Below are 22631 nucleotides of genomic sequence, written 5' to 3' on the forward strand. Positions count from 1 at the left end.
GAAGTTGTAAAGCAAACAACAATGCTTATAAAAGCAGGCTCTTGCCAATTTTGTGTGAAGCCATGGACTCTGATATTCTGTACATGAGGTACAAGTGTGAAATGTAATGGGAGGTTTGCAAGATATCTGGGGAAGACATTTGGTGGGACTTTCGTAAGTGAGAGTTGGAAAGGTAATGGGCAGGTGTATGTCAGGGATGTAATTGTGGGATGCTGTGCTGATGATCAGTGAGGAGGGCAAATGTTGAGAAGGTGATTGGGGCAATTACACTGAGGAAAACAATCACTGACTATGTTAAGGTGAGGGATTAAACTAACTGAGGCCAACTGGAATGCCTGGCACTTGCAAGGTTATGTTCAGGCCCTTTAATTTACCCTGCTTCAGTGTTAAGGGCCTAAGCTATTCATGAACCTTTAATGCATGGAAAAAATGTGCATGTAATATCAAATGAATGTTGTACACTATCAATGCCATTGCACATTCCCAGCAACTTTTAATGATTTGGTTTTTGATTAAAAAAAGTTTGTGACCTACCCCACCAAAATGTTGTGCTGTGTAGTTACATTTCTAAACTTCTTGGACTTGGGCTTTTTTTCTTTTGTAGCGCATGAATTTGCTTCCACCTAGTTACTTTTGTCGACCATCCATGGAGCAGAGGTTTAACGCGCACTTTCCATTGCCTCATAGTTTGCTCGCAATGCAATTTTGCATTCTAAATGAACTCTGAACACAATCAGGAACAACCACTTTGTAGAGCCTTCTCGATGCAATCCCTCTTGTGTGACATTATGATCTTATGGCCGAAGCCCCTTTAAGCCTTATCATGTTAACTTTCTTGGGTTCATCCTCATATGTGTTTTACGAATTAAAATACAGTAATACAACTTCACATTTTTATGAAGGATAGATTAGTGAGTTTTAACTATAAGGATGCTATGATGTCTCACTGTTTAATATTTTCATTAAGTATATTGGTTTGTTTATATCTAAATATGTTCATTTTCTGTGGGCTTGCTGCATAATATCATGCTGACAGTTGATCTCTGTGTAGGTGCATCAGTGTCGAGATACAGTTAGACAGTTGAATGCAGAACTCTCATCTATTCACAATACCCAGGATTCAATCGAGAAGAGTTCAGCACAAAAGGAGAAGACTATACACCAACTGCAAAATGAAATTCAGACTCTACAAAGTGAAGTCTTAGAACTCCAGAGCAAGGTAAATCCACTTTATTGAAATTGTGCCATATATATAGCTAAACATTTAAAGATTAATTATAGCAAATGTATGTAGCTGCAAATTCAAGACCCACTCATTTTTCTCCTTGTTTTGACAGTTGCATTAACTTGAATCAAGTACTTTGGCATGGAAACATGTACAGTGCCCTCCATAATGTTTGGGACAAAGACCCATCATTTATTTATTTTCCTCTGTACTTCACAATTTGAGATTTGTAATAGAAAAAAAATCACATGTGGTTAAAGTGCACATTGTCAGATTTTAATAAAGGCCATTTTTATGCATTTTGGCTTCACCGTGTAGAAACTACAGCAATGTTTATACATAGTTCCCCCCATTTCAGGGCACCATAATGTTTGGGACACGGTAATGTCATGTAAATGAAAGTAATCATCTTTAGTATTTTGTTGCATATCCTTTGCATGCAATGACTGCTTGAAGTCTGTGATTAATGGACATCACCAGTGGATGGGTGTCTTCTCTGGTGATGCTCTGCCAGGCCTGTATTGCAGCCATCTTTAGCTTATGTTTGTTCTGGGGCCTAGTCCCCATCAATTTTCTCTTCAGCCCAGTCCATCATCGGCTCTGACCTCCCCACCATCGATGGGATCTTTCAGATAGGATATGTCTATACACTTCAGAATACTACCATCAGCAGTTGTATCATCAGCAAATAACTAACTGCACACCCAGAGGGGGCTTTTATTGTTGCGGGTGATTTTAACCACTCCAACCTTAAAACTATACTCCCGAGGTTCCATCAACATGTCTCCTGTCCTACCAGAGGAGACAATATTCTGGATTTAGTATACACTAATATTACTGAAGCCTACAAAGCCCTCCCCCTCCCCCACCCGGGACAGTCTGACCACCTCTCTCTGTTCCTGCTCCCCAAATACACACCTCTCATCAGACGTGTGAAACCAACCGTGGGGACAGTGAAGGTTTGGCCTGAAGGGGCTGTCTTTGTATCACAGGAACAGTTTCAGCAAACAGACTGGAGTCTGTTTGCCACTCAGGCCACCTCTGACTCCCAAGTGGACATTAACACGTACACCTCATCCGTTTTGGACTACATCAAATTCTGCACCGACAACGTCACAACCCACAAACAAATAAAGACCTTCCCTAATCAGAAGCTGTGGATGAGCAGAGAGGTCAGACTCTTGCTGAAGGCTCGTGATGCCGCTTTTAGATCCGGCGATGCTGAGGGATACAGCTCATCCAGGGCCAACCTGAAAAAGGGAATCAGGAGCGCAAAACTCAAACACAAACGGCAGATCGAGGAGCATTTTCAAAACAACTCCGACCCCAGACGCATGTGGCAAGGCATCAAGTCAATTGCCGACTACAATAAAGTTAACACCCCCCCCCAGACAACGCCTCCCTTCCTGACGAGCTAAACTACTTCTATGCTCGTTTTGACCGGGACAACAAAACACCAGCCATCAAAGCTGCCCCACCCCCGAACGAACAACCCCTCAGTCTCTCCACCCCTGCTGTACAAGATGCACTGAGCAAAGTGAATGAGCACAAAGCTGCCGGCCCCGACGGCATCCCCGGGCGTGTGCTCAGGGCATATGCTGGACAACTATCCCTGGTCTTCACTGACATTTTCAATCTGTCACTGGCCCAGGGTGTCGTCCCTACGTGCCTCAAGACCTCAACCATCGTGCCAGTGCCCAAACAGTCAGCTTCAGGGAGTCTCAACGACTTCCGCCCAGTGGCACTCACCCCCGTCATCGCGAAGTGCTTTGAGCCGCTGATCTTGGCTCACCTCAAAGCCAGCCTACCCCCCACACTGGACCCCCATCAGTTTGCCTACCAGCCCAACAGGTCTACAGAGGACGCCATATCTGCGGCCCTACACTCTGCCCTGACCCACCTGGACAACAACAACTCCTACATCAGGTTGCTGTTCATCGACTTCAGCTCCGCATTTAATAGTCATCCCCGCCAGCTTGATCACCAAACTCAACGGACTTGGCATCACCACCTCCCTCTGCAATTGGACACTGGATTTCCTCACCAACAGACCACAGACTGTTAGGATCAACAACCTCACCTCCTCCACTCTAACACTGAACACCAGCATGCCACGGGGCTGTGTGCTCAGCCCTCTCCTCTACTCCCTCTTCACCCATGACTGTGTCCCTAAGAATGGCTCCAACACCATCATAAAATGTGCCGATGACACCACGGTGGTAGGACTGATCAGGGACAACAACGAATCAGCCTATAGGGAGGAGGTCCAGAACCTGGCAGCCTGGTGTGCCAATAATAACCTCGTCCTCAACTCAAAGAAGACAAAGGAAATCATCATTGACTTCAGGAAGACCAGAGGGGGCAGACATACCCCCATCCACATAAACGGGTCTGAGGTGGAGCGCGTCTCCAACTACAAATTCCTCGGCGTACACATCTCAGAGGATCTGTCCTGGTCCCTCAATACCACCAAACTGATCAAAAAGGCGCAGCAGCACCTTTACTTTCTGAGGAGGCTTAAGAAAGCTCACCTGTCCCCCCAGATCCTGTCCAACTTCTACCGCTGTATCATCAAAAGCATCCTGACCACCAGCTTCACGGTATGGTGCAGCAGCTGCACCACAGCTGACAGGAAGGCACTGCAACGGGTGGTGAAAACCGCTCAGCACATCATCAGTGCCCGGCTCCCTGCCATGGATGCCCTCCACTGCAAACGGTGTCTGAGACGGGCCGGGAAAATCATCAAGGACCCCACTCACCCTAACCATGGACTATTTGCCCTCCTCCCATCAGGGAGGCGGTACAGGAGCCTCAGGTCTCGCACAAGCAGGCTGAGGAGCAGCTTTTTCAATAACACCATTACGCTGCTGAACTCACATTCCCGTCGCTAGCTATCTTTAGACTCTCCCATTTGTATACATTTATTTTCCTATGTACCAGTTTAATTCATCCACAGTCCACACATTGTTAACCAGTATTTTTATTTCTACTATCTTGCACTATGACCAGACGCTAAACTGCATTTCGTTGTACCTGTACTCGTATTTGTGCAATGACAATAAAGTTGAAGAATTGAATTGAATCATCAATGAAGAGAAGTGAGTCAGTTCCTTCAGCAGCCATACATGCCATAACACCCCCACCATCATGTTTCACAGATTAGACGGTATCCTTTGGATCTTGGGCAGTTCCTTCCCTCCTCCATACTTTGCTCTTGCCATCACTCTGATATAAGTTAATCTTCATCTCATCTGTACCCAAGACCTTTTTCCAGAACTGTGGTTGCCCGTTTAAGTACTTCTTGGCAAACTGTAAACTCGCCATCCTATTTTTGCGACTAACCAGTGGTTTGCATCTTGCAGTGCAGCTTCTGTATTTCTGTTCGTGAAGTCTTCTGCGAGCAGTGGTTATTGAGAAATCCACACCTGACTCCTGAAGAGTGTTTCTGACCTGTCGGACAGGAGCTTGGGGATTTTTCTATATTATAGAGAGAATTCTCCTGCCATCTGCTGTGGAGGTCTTCCTTGCCCTTTGCGTTTAGTAAACTCACCAATGCCCTCTTTCTTCTTAGTGATGTTCCAAACAGTTAACGTTGGTAAGCCTAAGGTTTGGCTGATGTCTCTTAACAGTTTTATTCGTGTTTCTCATTCTCATAATGGTTTCTTTGACTTTCATTGGCACAAATTTGATCCTCGTTGATAAACATCAATAAAAGTTTCCAAAGGTGATGGAAAGACTGGAGGAAAGGCTAGGTGCTGAGAGCTCTCTTATACCTGCATTAAGGGGGCAATTAAACACACCTGAGCAATTACACACACCTGTGAAGCCATGTGCCCCAAACATTATGGTGCCCTGAAATGGGGGGGACTATGCATAAACACAGCTGTAATTTCTACATGGTGAAACCAAAATGTATAAAAATGGCCTTTAATAAAATTTGACAATGTGCACTTTAACCACATGTGATTTTTTTTTCTATTACATATCTCAAATTGTGGAGTACAGAGGCAAATAAATAAATGATGTGTCTTTGTCCCAAACATTATGGAAGGCACTGTATATCTGCATTAAATGCGTAGACTGCATTAACAATATGTTAAGCATTTTAGCAAAGGAAAATTACAGCTACGGAAAACTAACTCTTTGTTAGTTAAAAATGTATGACTATTTGTCCCAGTTTGTGCAAACTGAATTGCATACAACATGATTTAATCTAAATACAGAGTACATAGCTGCCAAGTGGAATATGAAGTGCTGTTCCTCCAGTTTGCATGTGGCCTCACTCTGGTAATGGAGGAGGCCCAGGACAGAAAGATCAGTATGGGAATGGGAAGGGGAGTTAAAATGGTTACCATCCGGTAGACCCAGTAGACCTTGGTCGCCGAGTTTATGCTTGGTTTTGCCAATGGGCAATATGTTTACCAATACTACATTTGGTCTTGCCTATGGCCAATGTGGCCTTGTGTACATTGGCATAGATCAAGCGTAGACTTGGCGGCCATTTTGCCTAATATTTGTGCTCGGTCTGCCAAGGCCTGCAGGAACTTGCTAACCATTTTAACTCCTCTTCTCATTTCCATACTGACCTTTCTGTCCTGGGTCTCCTCCATTGACGGAGTGAAGGGCCTGTCCCACTTAAGCAGGGCTGCCAACTCTCACACTTTGAGCGTGAGACTCACGCCCTCAAGCAAACTCTCACGCCCTCACGCTCATCAGACATTTCTCACGCTCAGTGGTGAGAAATTTTGTGATCAACGAAAATTTCAAAACTCGGATAAACTGCATGGTCCGCGGGTGTTGGAGAGCCGGGGCTGTGGGAAGGATGGAAGCAGCGGGCGGATACAGATGCGGAGAGCCGGGACTGGTGAGTTTGCGGCGCTGTCGAGTGTTTGCGGCGCAGCGAGCCGCTCGCTGCAGCTCTGGCCATGGAGCACTACGGACAGTGCGAGTGTCCTGGGCCGCGGAGGCGTCAGAAGCTCTGCTGCCGCGAGAGTCTCTGTGCAGAAGGGACAGACTCTCAAAGGGAGATGGAGAGAGAGAGAGGGAAAGGAGACAGGGAGACAGTGGGGGGAGAGATAGGTGGGTGAGAGGAGAGAGAGAGGAGAGACAGAGGGGGCGTGAATGGAGAGAGAGAAGAGGGAGAGTGGGGAGGGAGAGGTGGGAGAGGGGGAAGAGAGAGAGGGGAGAGGGAAGAGAGGGGGTGGAGAGGGAGGAGAGGGTAGGAGAGAATGGGAGAGAGAGGGGGAAGAGAGAGGGGAGAGGAGGGAAAAGATAGAGAGATGAGGGGGCAAAGAGAAAGAGGAGATAGAGAGAGGAGAAAGAGAGAGGGGAGAGAAAGCCAGGTGGAGAATGACGTGGGAGGGAGAAATGGGGGAGAGAGGGAAAGAGAGAGAGGGGGAAGAGAGAGAGGAGAGACAGAGAGAGAGGGGAGAGTGATACAGTGTGAAAACAGGCCCTTCGGTGCAACTTGCCCACACCCGCCAACATGTCCCAGCCACGCCACCTGCTTTTGGCCCATACCTCCAAACCTGTCCTATCCATGTATCAGTCTAACTTTTTCTTAAATGTTGGGATGGTCCCTGCCTCAACTACCTCCTCTGGCAGCTTGTTCCATACACCAATCACCGTTTGTGTGGATAAAGTTACCCCTTAAAAAGTTACCTATTAAAAATACTTCACACAAAAAACATTGAAATCATACTTCTACAGTGCACTAAAACATGAATTTAACACAAATTTCAAAAGGTTCCTACCCTGGGAGGGGGGACACCCTTCTTCCACACCCTCTCCCCACTCGGTTGCTCCACTCCCTCACCAGGTACCCCCAAGTCCAGTGATCAGTGATCGCACAGCCTCCCCCCTTTCAAAAATGCTCCAATCCAATTTAAAGCATATATATTGCATTCAAGTGTAAGTTAAAAGACTCGCTACAGTATGCACCATATTGCACAATTTCAAGCTGAAAAATGCAAATGTTCCGTACCAATGGGAGAGGGACACCCTCCAACCTCCTCCCCCCCTGGTCGCTATGCTCCCTCGGGCTTGGTCTTTCGCAATTTCTCACTCCCAATTCTCACCCAATGTTGGCAGCCCTGCACTTAAGCGACTTTTTAGGCGAGTGCAGGAGACTCTATACTCGCCACATGTTGGTGGTCTCTGGTGAGTCTCCTTCATGGTCGCATGTTAAAAAATATTCTGCGACCAAAAATTGGTCGCCATGGAGAAAATCGATAATCCTGTAGTCGTAGGTGCAGTTGTAGTGGGGTCGCCATGTAGTTATGGGTAGTCAAGGTAGTCGTAGGTAGTTTTAGTTAATCGCCTTTGCTGACCGGTCATTTTCATTGATCATTGAGGAAAAAAAACCTAAGCGCAAGTTTTCAGAACCAAGGATAACCGACCGATAATGTTAAATGCCCGCCGAACTTCACAGCTGTGTATCTCTGGCTTATTAAAAGTTGTCTGGCTTCTTAAAAGTGTCTCCACTCCTTCTCCCCCCATTCTCAACCCCCGCCCCCCTCTTCCCCCTCCTTCTCACTCCTTCTCCCCTCTTCTTCCCCCCTTTTGAAGGACTCAGCGTACACTGTGCTAGCCGTGTTAACCTTCCTGTTCATCGCGGTATCACCTTGGCTTTGCACCGTGTGAATTTCAGACAGCGATCCCCCCACTCCCCCCGCTTGCCCTGGCCCCGCCTTTGCGATGTGTGTGTGTGTGTGTGCAATTCACCGGCAGTCCGCTGAAAAATCACCTAAGTGGGACAGGCTCTTGAGACCACACACAAAGTGGAGGAAAACCTCATATTCCGCCTAGGTAGCTTATAACCTAACGGTATGAACATTGAATTCTCCAACATCAGCTCTACAAAAGACCCCTTTCTTCCCCACAACCCCCCCCCCCCCCCCCCACACACGCACACGCACACACTTTCTTCTCCTCTGCCCCTCCCCTCCACTGAGCATGTACCTATCTTTTTCCTCTCCAGCCATCTATATTCCTAAAGATTTCATACATCATCAGTCACTAGCTTCACACTTTGTTGTCCAGCCCCTCCTCTCTTCTAGTTTTCTTTACTCACACCCCCACAATCATTCTGAAGAAAGATCCCGACCCGAAACGACATCTGTTTAGGGTTTCCAAGGATGCTGCCTGGCCCGCTGTGTTACTCCAGCATTTTACATATTTCCATGTTTAAGAAACATTTGGACAGGTACATGGATAGGACAGGTTTAAAGTGTTATGGGCCAAATACAGGCAGATGGAACTAGTGTAGATGGGACATGTTGGTCGGTGTGGGCAAGATCGGCCGGAGGGCCTGTTTCCGCTCTGTATGACTATGAATCCATGGTTTAATGTAACTTTATAAAATCGATAAATTAGGATTACGGCTAATAATTGAGTGCCATAACCAGTAAATTCTAGAAATTATAATGGGCCAGATATTCCTGATAAACGGCAACAGTTGCAGAACACAGCACAGGAACAGACCATTTAGCCCTCAGTTCTGCATGAACTTATTGGCACTCCCTGCATGATGGTGCGGAGGTTTGGGATTCTTGCATTCATGCATGAATGCTGAGATCACAAACTTTCTAAGACATGGGCGGCAAGGTGGCATAGCGGTAGAGCTGTTACCTTTCAACGCCAGAGACCCGTGTTTGATCCTGACTATGGGTGCTGCCTGTACATAGTTTGTACGTTCTTCCCGTGACCTGCGTGGGTTTTCTCCGGGATCTCCCGGTTCCTCCTACACTCAAAAGACATGCAAGTTTGTAGGTTAATTGGCTTCGGTAAAATAGTAAATTGTCAAAAGCAGATCAATTTTCCTTTGGTGTCCTTGGGAAATCTGTCACTTAACCTGCATCAATGAGGAAGAATGGTTGTGAGAAGATACGGAAGTTGAAAGCAATTTACACTTTTTTAATTAATTGTGTAACCTAAACATTTTTTAAACTAATCAACTTAAATAAATTGAAAGGTATGATTACTTTATGCTTTTAAGCATATTCCAAAACTTTCACACCCTTTGAGTATTTTGGCAATTGCAAAGCCTTTATATGTGGCTTAGCTAACATCAAGCGTTTTCCACATGAGGACCTGCTATTTATCTTTGCAAGGCTATGCCAGTTAGGCTGCCACTGGCATTTTTGCTCCAATTGAATGTGGGTCCAGCAGGTAAGATGGCAGTGTGAGCAGACAGTGTTCCCATTTCAGAAAGTTCTGCACCATAGATATTAGAATATTTATAAGTCTTTAACTTTTCAATTCATCCAAGTATGTTTGTGTTGTTTCTAAGTAGAAAAATATGATTCACCTGAACACCTCTGTCTGTTACCTTAGCAGGCAATGAACAGTTTGTTTCCAGGTGTTATGTTTGCGCCGAGAATCTTATAATTTAGATTGACCTGCGTACTATTTCTATGTTTTACAAAATCAATTCTCTGTAATCTTGAAATCTGCTCAGCAGTCCATTCCCAACAGCCTCAAGGTACTTGGGGTAATAAAATGATGTCTACATTCTGTACTGCGAAGTGTTTGATGTTACTTTTTGTAAAATATAGCAGTAGAATAATAATGATGAATTCCCAGTGGGTTGATGGTGAAGAGTGTATCAAGGCTGATAATGTTTCCCGAATCAAACTAAATAGGCGTTTCTTTTGTCTACTGTTGAGAAAAAACATTGTGCAATATACTTCCTCCAGATTAATATGTGACAATTAAATAATAATCGCTTAATCAAGTGTATTCTATTTCGATTCAAATTTGAATACACTAAATTCTACACTGATGTTGGAGCAGTATTGTTTGATGTTGAGTTATCCTAGCCAGGTGATGGTAAATTAATAACTATATTCATTAGGAGAAGAAAGCTGAGTGTATATGGAGTCAATATCCCACCAGTATGCCACACCTGCTGATTGAAGTCAGAATCATCTCAAGCCTCCAAAGGACCAAAAAATCTGATATTTGAAATAGCAAGTCCACATAATTCATGACTTGATGGTTTTTCTTACTGGAAAAGCAGACCTGCTCATATGGATTTCAACACTTCTAATTCTAATTAGACAAGCTGCAAGACCGAGCCAAAATCTCCAATTGTTTTATCCTGATAATCAATAATTTGATATTAAGTCCTAGCACTAATATTTGAAACCATATAGTTCCATAAGGCCCAATGCCATGTATTTAATACTACCGTGAACTGCAGTTAAAAGTTATTTAAAAAATACTAAAAAGTTAATTGGGTTAAACCTTGGTGTCATTAAATTGGTTCAATTAAGAACTTATTTTATACCTTGTACTATGTAAATATATTTGCATATATACATTTATCCAAACTTGAAGGCAAATACATTTGATTTCCATTTATTTAAGGGCTGAGTAATTGAAAATGTATTTTTCCAAGGGTGAAACATGATAATAAACATTTTTCAGTTAATTCACTCACTCCAGAAAATTGATTGGGCACTTTCCGAACGATTGTTGGCACTATCCCCATCTGTAAAAACCTTTTGGCCAACTATACTAAACTGCCGGAGCCCTTGACCATCCCCTGACACTTCAATCGATGATTTCCTGCATTTTGCCAATCTCTGTTACTGATTGCTACTGAAATTTGCTGCAGGGAACCCAATATAGTTAACTTTCATCGTGCACCTACATTCGTAAGCCATATTTCCTTGGACTGCAGCAATTGATGAACGTTTACTTTTGTGCAGTATGTTCTGTAAGTTAGGCTGTTAAAATGTTATTTACAGAAAATACATTTGTGTGTTATTAAGATTTGATGTTGGATTGTTCAACATCTAGAAAGTCCTTTTTTATGAATTCACCTTTAATCGCTACCACGAGTGTTCAATGTAATTTAATGTAGCAGTATATTGTACATTGTATGTAAAATTTGGTTTTCGCTGAAGTCTATGGAACTGAATTTCAGAAGTGGGGTCATATGCATCTGCTGCTATCTTGGGGGATTTATTGCAAGTGCACAAACCATTTCTTTCGCTAATTTTTTAGTTGAAAGTGTCTTCAGAATGGATTGTAAGGTCTGTGGTAGAAAAGGTTTATACAGTTTGACAGAGGTGACAGTTCATAAAAATAATTAATTTCAGGAATGTCCAAAGAGATTATTTCTATCCTAGAGAATGCATTATCCTTTCTATGCATTATTTCTATCCTAGAAAATCATTTGATTTACAATCATTGGGTATCCAAATTTGAAAGTCATTTGGAGTTGTTTAATAGTTTGAAATCTCCTGCGTATTGGATATCCAATATTAAAAAATTAACCAGATTTTAAAGGAAACAACTTATTTTTAAAAAGGTGAAGAGCAATTGTTAACTTGCAAATTCAATTGACAAGAGTTATAATGCTATGGGGTAGCTTTTAGCATTTCAGCATTTATGTTGCCTTTCAAAGAAAACCTTATGTTATAACTAGAGCTTCCAGTGTGAGCTATTAGATGGTTGGAATACTTGGATGTTTTCTTAAAGATCAAACAAACAAACAGGATATGAAAATCAAACAACCGCAGATCTTGGAAATCAATTTCAAAACCAGCAAATGTTGAAAACATTCAGCACATACACAAATACAAGCAACACCAGGACCCTCATGCCCACCTCACTATTCATTGGTCCATGGATAGTCGACTCAGGACTCAACTCCTCCTCTATGTCAGGGTCACCTAACCCTCAACTCTCTCAATTTCAAAAATGTATCTATCTCTGTAAATATGTCTAGTGTTTTAGCTTCCGCAACCCCCTGAGTTAGAAAATTCCAGACATTTATCGCCTTCTGCAAGAAACACATTCCAGTTTTAAATTACTATTAATTTAATTTAGACTAGACCAAGTGCAGACCCGTTGGGTCTGTTCCCCCAATGTGCGGTTGCGGGGGTGGGGCTGGGGGGGGGGGGGGGGGGGGGGGCGGCATGTGGCATCACACACACTACCACCCCGCACACACGCTAACTACCCCCTTTGGTATTATATTAATATTATTCATTTGCTCCTTTTACCCCATAACCACACTATCCACTGACGCATAGCCCCCAACTCACAGGCGCGTCTAGAGAGAGAGAGGGGGGTAGTGAGTGAGGGCAGAGAGAGAATGGGGAGAGACAGAGAGAGAGGGCAGAGACAGAATGGCAAGAGACAGAGGGAGAGGGCGGTGGAGGGGAGGAGGGGGAGGGAGAGAGTGGGGAGGGGGAGAGAGGGGGATGAGGATGGGGAGTAGGGTACTGAAATCAATGAAACTGAATTTCAGAAGCAGTGTCCCATGAAATGACACCGTTTGGACTTAATCTGTTTCTAAAAGGTCACCCCCCCCCCCCCCCCCCCACCCCATTCCTCGAAAATTAAAATAGTACCTGCCCAACCTTTTTAGTTAATTGTGAAAGAATTAAGGACGAGAAGGTGCTGTGAGTTGTAAGGAGAAACACAATAGGCTGCGATTGTTTTAACCATCTGAATACATGGCCAACAAAAGACTGGAGTAATTAAAACAATCAGCGGGATCTCATTAATTGGTTTGATGAGGCATTTCAGCTTTGGTCAAGATTCATCTGTTTACAGAGTTTCACATGCTGGGGAATATAGGAAGGTGAGCTTAACATCTGTAGTTGGAAGTATTCTGAGGGATGGGTTATACAGGCATTTGGATGGGCAAGGGCTGATTAGGGATAGTCGGCATGGTTTGGTACGTGGGAGGTCGTGTCTCACAAATCTGATTGATTTTTTTGAGGACATGACCAAAAAGGTCGATGAGGGCAGAGCATTCGATGTTGTATAAATGGATTTCAGTAAGGCATTCGACAAGGTCCCGCATGGTAGGCTGCTCTGGAAGGTCAGATCGCATGGGATCCAAGGAGAGATAGCTGAATGGTTAGCAAATTGGCTCCATGGAAGGAAGCAGAGGGTGATGCAGGAAGGTTTCTTCTCGGACTGGAGGCCTGTGACTAGTGGTGTGCATCAGCATTCGGTACTGGGCCCGTTTCTGTTTGTCATCTACATCAGTGATTTGGATGAGAAAATACAGGGCAAGATTAGCAAGTTTGCTAATGATACAAAAGTGAGTGTTTTTTTCAGATAGTGAAAATGCTTATGAAAGATTGCAGATCTGGATTGATTGGTCAGGTGGGCTGAGGAATGCTTGATGGAATTTAAATGTGAGATGTTGCATTTTGGGATGTCTATCAAGGGCAGGACTTACACAGTGAATGGTTGGTCTCTGAGGAGTGTTGCAGAGCAGAGTGATCTAGGAGTGCAGGTGCATGGTTCCTTGAAGGTCGAGTCACAGGTAGATAAGGTGGTCATAAAGGCTCTTGGCATATTGGCCTTGATCAGTCAGAGTATTGAGTATAGAAGTTGGGAGGTAGACACAAAATGCTGGAGTAACTCAGCGGGTGCGGCAGCTTCGCTGGAGAGAAGGAATGGGCGACGTTTCGGGTCGAGACCCTTGTTTAGACTGATGTCGAGGGTGGCGGGGCGGGACAAAGATAGAATGTAGGCGGAGACAGTAAGACTGGTGGGAGAACTGGGAAGGGGATGGAGAGAGAAAGCAAAGGCTATCTGAAGTCAGTGAAGTCAATGTTCATACCACTGGGGTGTAATCTACCCAAGCGTAATATGAGGTGCTGTTCCTCCAATTTGCGCTAGGCTTCACTCTGACAATGGAGGAGGCCCAGGACAGAAAGGTTGGATTCGGAATGGGAGGGGGAGTTGAAGTGCTGAGCCACTGGGAGATCAGGTTGGTTAAGATGGACTGAGCAGAGGTGTTCAGTGGAACAATCGTCGAGCCTGTGCTTGGTTTCACAGATGTAGCGAGAGCAGCGGATACAGTAGACGAGGTAGGAGGAGGTGCAAGTGAACCTCTGCCTCACCTGGAAAGACTATTTGGGTCCTTGGATGAAGCCGAGGGGGGAGGTAAAGGGACAGGTGTTGCATCTTCTGCAGTTGCATGGGACAGTACCCGGGGAGAGGGTGGTTTGGGTGGGAAGGGACGAGCTGACCAGGGATTTTTGGAGGGAACAGTCTCTGCAGAAAGCAGAAAGGAGTGGAGATGGGAAGATGTGGCCAGTAGTGGGATCCCGTTGGAGGTGGTGAAAATGTTTGGAAAACGTCGCATACAGCAAATAATCCTCAACAATGTCCGCTCAGTCTGTTTTAACCTATCTAATCTCCCGGTGGCTCAGCACTTCAACTCCCCCCTCCCATTCCCAATCTGACCTTTTTGTCCTGGGCCTCCTCCATTGTCAGAGTGAGGCTCATCACAAATTGGAGGAACAGCACCTCATATTTTGCTTGGGTAGTTTACACCCCAGCGGTATGAACATTGACTTCTCTAAGTTCAAATAGCCCTTGCTTTCTATCTCCATCCCCTCCCCTTCCCAGTTCTCCCACCAGTTTTACTGTCTCCGCCTACATTCTATCTCTGTCCCGCCCACTCCCTCGACATCAGTCTGAAGAAGGGTCTCAACTCAAAACGTAGACCATTCCTTCTCTCCAGAGATGCTGCCTCACCCGTTGAGTTACTACAGCATTTTGTGTCTACCTTCGATTTAAACCAGCATCTGCAATTCTTTCTTACACATAGAAGTTTGGAGGTCATGTTGCAGTTATATAAGATGTTGGTGAGACCGCATTTTAGAATATTGTGTTCAGTTCTGGGTACCATGTTATAGGAAATATATTGTCAAGCTTGAAAGAGTTCAGAAAGGATTTACAAGGATGTTGCCAGTACTAGAGGGGGTGAGCTTTAATGAGAGGTTGAGTTGGCTGGGTCCCTATTGCTTGGAGTGCAGGAGGATGATGCAGGCCGTACGAAGCTTTTCAAAAAGGGGGGTGGAATGACAGGATTACAAAATACTTAATGTGAAATAATGTGCGTAGTGCGCACATCACGTGCGCGAAGCGTGAAGTCCCTCGATTCCAGGGTTTTTAGATGCTCTCTGATGCATTCTGTGCCTTATTTTGGGGCATTTGTGCACCAGATTTATGACCAATATTTCAGAAATTAACAGGAACCTGAGAGGTAGCTTTTTCACACAAAGGGTGCTGGGTGTATGTAACGAGCTGCCGGAGGAGGTAGTTAAGGCTGGGACGATCCTACTGTTTAAGAGACATTTGGACACGTACACGGATAGGACATATTTAGATCGATATGGGCCAGACGCGTGTGAGTGGGACTAGTTTAGATGGGACATGTCGGTCGGTGTGGGCAAGTTGGGCTGAAGGGTCTGTTTCCACACTGCATCAAATAATGACTAAAAAGTGAAGAAGAAAAATGCATGTAGATAAGTAGAGCAGATTTGAAAGAGGAGTGAAATGTAAAGGCAGAGAGAGGTTTATGGGTGGAATGGAACAAAGGAAAGGAGGGGGAGAGTGGGCTTGGGCAGATGGGTGAAGGGAAAATAGTCACAAAGTGCTGGAGTAACTCAGTGGGTCAGGCAGCATCTGCAGAGAATATGAATAGGCGACGTTTCATAGAGTGCTGGAGTAACTCAGCGAGTCAGGCACCATCTGTGGAGAACATGGATAGGTAAGATGTTACAGAGTGCTGGAGTAACTCAGTGGGTCAGGCAGCATCTCTGAAGAAATGGTATAGATTATATGTCGGGTCAAGACCGTCCTTCAGTAATATTCATGATGTGACATGCATAGACATTCCTGAATGTTACCCAAACCATCGTGAGCTACTTTGTTACAGTGCTTGCCCTCTCCTATAACATCTCTGCTGCCTTGGGTGATGCAGGACAGGACACAAGCTTTGGGACACAGTGTGAAGCTGTTGCCGTCTGTCCCAGCCTGGTAAAAACCTGGATGATACAGAAGTGAGTGGTTTTGCAGATAGTGAAGATGGTTGTGAAAGATTGCAGCAGTATCTGGATCAATTAGCCAGGTGGGCAGAGGAATGGTTGATGGTTGCATGGTTCCTTGAAGGTCGTGTCGCAGGTATATCAGGTGGTCAAAAAGTATTTTGGCACTTTGGCCTTCATCAGTCATTGAGTATTGAGTATAGAAGTTGGGAGGTCATGTTGCAGTTGTATAAGACTTTGGTGAGACCACATTTAGAATATTGTGTTCAGTTCTGGGCACCATGTTATAGGAAAGATGTCAAACTGAAAAGAGTACAGAGATCCCATCCTGGATCAGTCCAATCAGGGTTGTGTCATCCGCAAACTTGAGAAGCTTGACAGAGGTGTCTGTGGAGGTGCAGTCGTTGGTGTGGCGAGAGTAGAGGAGAGGGGAGACTACGCATCTTGCGGTGCTCCTATGCTGAGCGTTTGTGGGTCCGAGATATGCATTCCCACTTCACATGCTGCTTCCTGTCTGTCAGAAAGCTGGTGATCGACTGACAAAGGGGTTCAGGCACAGTCAACTCAGAATGTTTGGAGCGTAGTAGCTCTGGCGCAATGGTGTTGAATGCAGAGCTAAAATCAATAAAACAAAATCCTTGCATAGGTTCCCTGGCGGTCTAGGTACTGGAGGATGAAGTGCAGGCCCAGATTGACTGCATCATCCACAGATCTATTGGCCCAATATGCAAAATGCAGAGGGTCCAGCAGAGGGATTGTGATATTTTTCAGCTTGGCCTGCACTGTGTGAAGTGTTGGGTGGGGTGGGAAAGGGTCCACTCTTTTCATACTGGAGACTTTCCTTAAGTAGGTGTGAAGTGGTGAATGGGAAGGAGAGGGTGCAGGGTCCATTCTTTGCAGACTGGGGTCTGGCTGTGTTTGTTGGGGAGGGGATTTCAAGGTTACGTTGCTGATTTTCAAGCCTGCAGTAAAACTCATTTAGGTAGTTCGTCAGCTGACGAGTGTCCAAAGAGCGGGGGGCTTTCCTCTTATAATTGGTGATTTCTTGCATGCCCTTCCAAACTGAAGAAGAGTCATTAGCTGAGAACTTGCTCCTCAACTTCTCAGAGTACCTTCCCTTGGCAGCTCTGATTCCTCTTCTCAGCTCTTTATCGACTAGGCTATCTTTTAACTCTTTAACGATTAGGCTATCGGCTTGACGCATATTTGCCCCCAGCAGAGGTGGCGGGGGCACAGCGGGGGTCAGCGGGGGCTGGCGTGGGCCCAGCGGGGGTCAGCGGGGGTGGCGGAACCAGCGGGGGTGGCGTGGGCCCAGCGGGGGTCAGCGAGGGTGGCGTGGACCCAGCAGAGGTCAGCAGGGGTGGCGTGGGCCCAGCGGGGGTGGCGTGGGCCCAGCGGGGGTGGCATGTGCCCAGCGGGGGTGGCGTGGGCCCAGCAGGGGGTCAGCGGGGGTCAGCGGGGGTGGTGGGGGGGAAGATGGCTTGGGCCCCGGCGGCGGGGGGAGGCGAAGGCCGCAGTGGTGTCTGGTGTTGGGGTTACAGCCATTAGGTTCAGATTCAGCCACTCTTGTCCGGCGATGGGAGATCAGAGAACTGGCCGTTTCCAAAGTGGAAACGTTGATTTTTTTTTCCGATTTTTTTTTTTTTTGTTTTTTGTTTTTTTGTTTTTGGTGATTTTTTTTTCTGAGGAGGGGGGGACCTTCCCGGTCGCACCCAATGCACCCCCCCCCCCCCCCCCCCCCCCTTCGGACGGCCATGTGAGGGTGATCTTATAGAGGTGTAGAGGTGTACAAAATCATGAGAGGAATAGATCAGGTAGATGCACAGAATCTCTTGCCCAGAGTAGGGGAATTGAGGACCAGAGGACATAGGTTCAAGGTGAAGAGGAAAGGATTTATTAGGATTCAGAGGGGTAATTTATTAACACAGAGGGGGATGGGTGTATGGAACAAGCTGCCAGAGGAGGTAGTTGAGGCTAGGACTATCCCATCTTTTAAGAAACAGTTAGACAGGAACATGGATAGGACAGGTTTGAAGGGATATGGACCAAGCGCAGGCAGGTGGGCCTAGTGCAGCTGGGACATGTTGGCCGGTGTGGGCAAGTTGGGCCGAAGGGCCTGTTTCCACACTGTATCACTCTTGACTCTTTGACTGCTGTGAGCAGCGTCAGCATCAGATATCTCCACAGACGTCGCTTTCATAGCATCTCCCAAAGTAAACACTGAACATTAAAATTCTGAAGGCCAACAAACACAAGGTCCAATAAATTTTCCTGAGACTTAAAGTGAATAAATCCATCTTTGGTTCTGGCTCTGGCTGCATGTGATCCATCTGTCAAGGATCAGTGGCTTTGGCCCAACACAAAGGCAATAGAAGATACACGCAAGGTAAGCTTCTAATAGCAAAGGCAGATTAAAAAACAATAAGTGAAAGTGCTCCATTTACCAAGTCTTTAACTTGAAATGTAAAAAGTCGATCTCCCCGACCACACCGATCCCCGCACCACTACCTCCTCCTTAACAAATCAGAAAATGATTTTTTTCCCCCACACTTCCGTAACTGTGTTTAATTAGCTACATAAAACAGAAAATGAAATCAATAGAATGTGCAAGCTGAGTACACATTATTATCTAGATGTTCCACACTCATATAGCCTTGATACGTTTGTAAGACATTTGTAAGCTAAAACAGAAACACAGCAACACTGTTAAACTCTAAGCTACGAGAAAAGGCAGTAGTCACTGATCTGAAACTTGGCCTGGAGGCCAAAGCTGAAATCAGAACATATTTTTGTAAGACACTCCATGAAAAAATTCATGCAGCAAATAGATAAAGATCAATTGTCTACAATTCTGTGCCTTTTAAAAATTATTTGGGTGGCTTGTTAGCCTGGTTATAAATTAAATTGGTCTAATTCCCTTTGATATTGAATTAAACTACTTGAACAAATGTTTTGCAGGTTTTAAGCAGAGAAGAGAAGGCGTCTATGTTGCAGAACAGCAGAGAGGATTTGCAACATCAGTATAGCAGCTGCTATTCTGAGGTGAGTGTTTTCGGTTATTTGTTGAATTTCTTGCTCAGTGTGTTATTAAGGAGGTTTTAAGTTGAGATGCAATGACCTGCAGATGCTGGAATCTTGACCATAAAAAACAAACTGCTGGACTAACTCAGCAGGGTGAAGAAAGGTCCCACATTAAACTTCATCAGTCCATTTCCCTCCTTTTTAATTTTGGAACCCCTCATTGGCATTAAGTGTTTAATCTATACGTTCAACAATGAATTCCTGATAAATTATGTCCTAGTAATATGTTTAAGAAGTACCTCCTATTTCAATAGTGTTTCATTTCTATACCTTACACAATTGTTAGCTCTATCAATGTTAATCAATCAGGATGGCACAGTGGAGCTGCGGAAGAGGTGCTGCCTTCCAGCGCTTGCACCACCGGAAACCCAGGTTCGATCCCGACTACGGGTGCTGTCTGTACAGAGTTTTGTACATTTGGCATAATAAACACCAAAATTATTGAGATGAAGTACACATGAGATAACACATGAGATAAAGTACAGTTTTAGTTATACAAGCAAAATATAAGTGCTTGTTAAAAGCTATATTCTTAGGAATGTGTCCTGTAACTATGTAGGTTACAGGCATGATAGTCAGCATGAAAAATATAACTATAATCGAACAAACTAATTTCAACAAACGGTACACGTTGTACGAGGTAGCATAGAAACACATGTTTGAAGATGTTGTATGTCTTTGAATTTGAAAATTGTTTAAAATTGTTTGAAATTTGTTCTCTATGGAACATAAAATAGAAACATAGAAATTAGGTGCAGGAGTAGGCCATTCGGCCCTTCGAGCCTGCACCGCCATTCAATATGATCATGGCTGATCATCCAACTCAGTATCCCGTACCTGCCTTCTCTCCATACCCCCTGATTCCCTTAGCTACAAGGGCCACATCTAACTCCCTCTTAAATATAGCCAATGAACTGGCCTCAACTACCCTCTGTGGCGGCAGAGAGTTCCAGAGATTCACCACTCTCTGTGTGAAAAAAGTTCTTCTCATCTCGGTTTTAAAGGATTTCCCCCTTATCCTTATCCAGCATGGTATAAAATAGGTATCTAATTCAAACTTTTCCTGTTCATCTCATGTGTTCAGTTTCATTTGGGGCATTTATATTTCTAGCTCAACAGATAAACTATATTAATATTGGGATATTCAAGGATGATGTAAAAACAATTCTTCTTTATTCTAAGCTAAGCAAAGCAAGAATTTCATTGACCTATTAGGGACACATGACAATAAACTCACTTGAACTTGTTAAAGGATCTTCATGGAAATATTGCATGTTTAAAGTTCTCCTTTGATACTTCAACATCAGTTAAAGACAACTAAATAGTACATCAGACCTTATTATGTTGTTAGCATTGGATTTAATGAAGAGTTCATTTGGCAATGACTTCTTTATGCCAAAACACGAAGAATGTCATTTATCATAACTGAAGAGGAAAAGAGCTGGCAGTTAACTTTACTGCACGTAAGCAACAATGATTTATCATAACAGTAGTGAGCTCATCAGTTCAATTGGTTACGTATAGAAAGAAAGAAAATGTAGCATTTACGTAATTGGTGATGCATCATTAAAGCTTCTTGTAATCTCATGAGGTGATGATGCCCCTTTAAATAGGACACTGGGAGAGCGCGTAGAATTATTGTTGAAAGAACCTCTCATCAGAGTGTATATGTGAGAGGAATAGTTAAGTAAGCTATTTAGATTTCCCTACATAATAGTCTCCTTAGATTTGCAATTTTGAGCATTGCAGAGATTTTTCAAACATGTTGGTAGCACTTGTAACTTATAAGCTACTTCAGCAAATATATAGAAAAAAACATCAATTTCACTGATTTTAGACTGCAACTGTATTTAGGTTTGTCTGAACCAAATAATCTTGACACCTTCAGCTCTTTAATCCTGCAAGTGCACACCAATCCACAGTGAATGCAGTGAAGCAGTACAGATAATGGAGAATGGGTTCAAGATCTGAACACAATCAAATATACCCCAATAGGAATATTGTGTTACTGCTATTGCAGCTATGTTATATTTCCATTTACTTGATAATTTGAGTAAGTGTTATGGTTTGTAATATGAAAATAATATTTATTCTTCACAGCTGATACGCAAAGAAGATAATCTGGAAAAAGTGAAGAAACAGCTGGAAGCTGTAACAGAAGAATCGATCCAACTTGCACTTCAAATCTCTAACACTACTTTGGAGAAGCAGAAGCTAGACATAGATTTGACTGTTCTAAGTGAGAAACACAAAGCATCTCAACAAGAGGTATCACAATTTTATTTGTAATTAGGGAATCTACAAGCAACATCACTGCAGTCATTGCTCCCATGTCTCCAGGGAAGATGAGTAGATAAAATCTTTTGAAGAACACAGCAACACAGGCTCATGCGGTTCTGCCACACAATGCATTCTCACGTGGCTGCTAGCAAACGGGACCTACTGGCTCATCAGTGGGAAGCCAAGATGGGATTGTGTATTAACTGTTAGGTATTGGTTGTGAGATGAAGTGGAGAAACTCATAATAGGTAGGAAAGGGAGGAATACAGTAAGGCCATGATTGTCACTGCAATACACAAAAGATATAAAGAAAAAAGAGAGAGCGCACACACACACACACACACACACACACACACACACACACACACACACACACACACACACACACACACACACACACACACACACACACACACACACACACACACACACACACACACACACACACACACACACACACACACACACACACACACACACACACACACACACACACACACTTGTCAAATCTGCAAAGAGGAGAGACAGTGTTCCAGGTTGAGTCAGTGTTGAACCAAGAAAGAGCCTATAACCCAGAAAGCTATGACCAGGGTGAGGGAGTGATTGTGATCAGGGTTGGTGAGGTCAAACATTTCTATGAAAGGAAGCATATCTTTTTTTCTAAGCCATTAAGGGGTATGGAGAAAAGTACATGCATTGTGAAGCATACAATTCCTGCCTTCTTTGCCACCAGGTTTATGACACCTATGAATTATGCACAGCAGTTGTACATTTAAAATTGTATTCCAATTGATTCTGTGCAAGTGATTTTACAAATGTTAATCAAGTATCCTGCATGGCATGATGATGGTCGGCCACACAGATATCTGCTGGTCATTAAAATGACAGAGGGCGCCTGGATGCTGAGTTTCCTGTATTTAAGTTACTAAGCCCCAACTTCTTTCCTCCTGTTTGCAGGGATTAGCATTAAAATCATTGCTCCCTAAAAAGTGTGAAATTTGGCATCCGGCATGTGGCTTACAGCTTATAATTCCACTGCTTTTCTGCTCCTGTTGAATCGTGACATTAATGTTTCTAGTAAAAGTTAATAAATCTGGATTAATTAAAAAGCTCGGAGGAAATGACACTGAGGTGATGCTTTAGCAATATAGAATCACAAACTTTTTAGTAATCCTGAGGAATTATGGTGCTGCAAGCAAATTTCTCGGCCATTGTACAGATCACTTTGGAAT

At 44.2% G+C, this 22631-nt stretch overlaps 1 protein-coding gene across 1 annotated transcript in view; it reads left to right on the forward strand.

The window, feature by feature from the left end:
* LOC129705407 (putative leucine-rich repeat-containing protein DDB_G0290503) overlaps positions 1-22631 on the forward strand; it is a 558220-nt gene that overhangs the window by 367287 nt on the left and 168302 nt on the right. The window contains exons 19-21 of the mRNA XM_055648958.1: positions 1052-1219; positions 18997-19080; positions 21220-21387. Of these exons, the coding sequence (XP_055504933.1) occupies positions 1052-1219; positions 18997-19080; positions 21220-21387 (420 nt within the window). The remainder of the gene's footprint in view (positions 1-1051; positions 1220-18996; positions 19081-21219; positions 21388-22631) is intronic.

This window comes from Leucoraja erinacea, chromosome 17 (genome assembly GCF_028641065.1).
Source record: "Leucoraja erinacea ecotype New England chromosome 17, Leri_hhj_1, whole genome shotgun sequence".
Lineage (NCBI taxonomy): Eukaryota > Metazoa > Chordata > Chondrichthyes > Rajiformes > Rajidae > Leucoraja > Leucoraja erinaceus.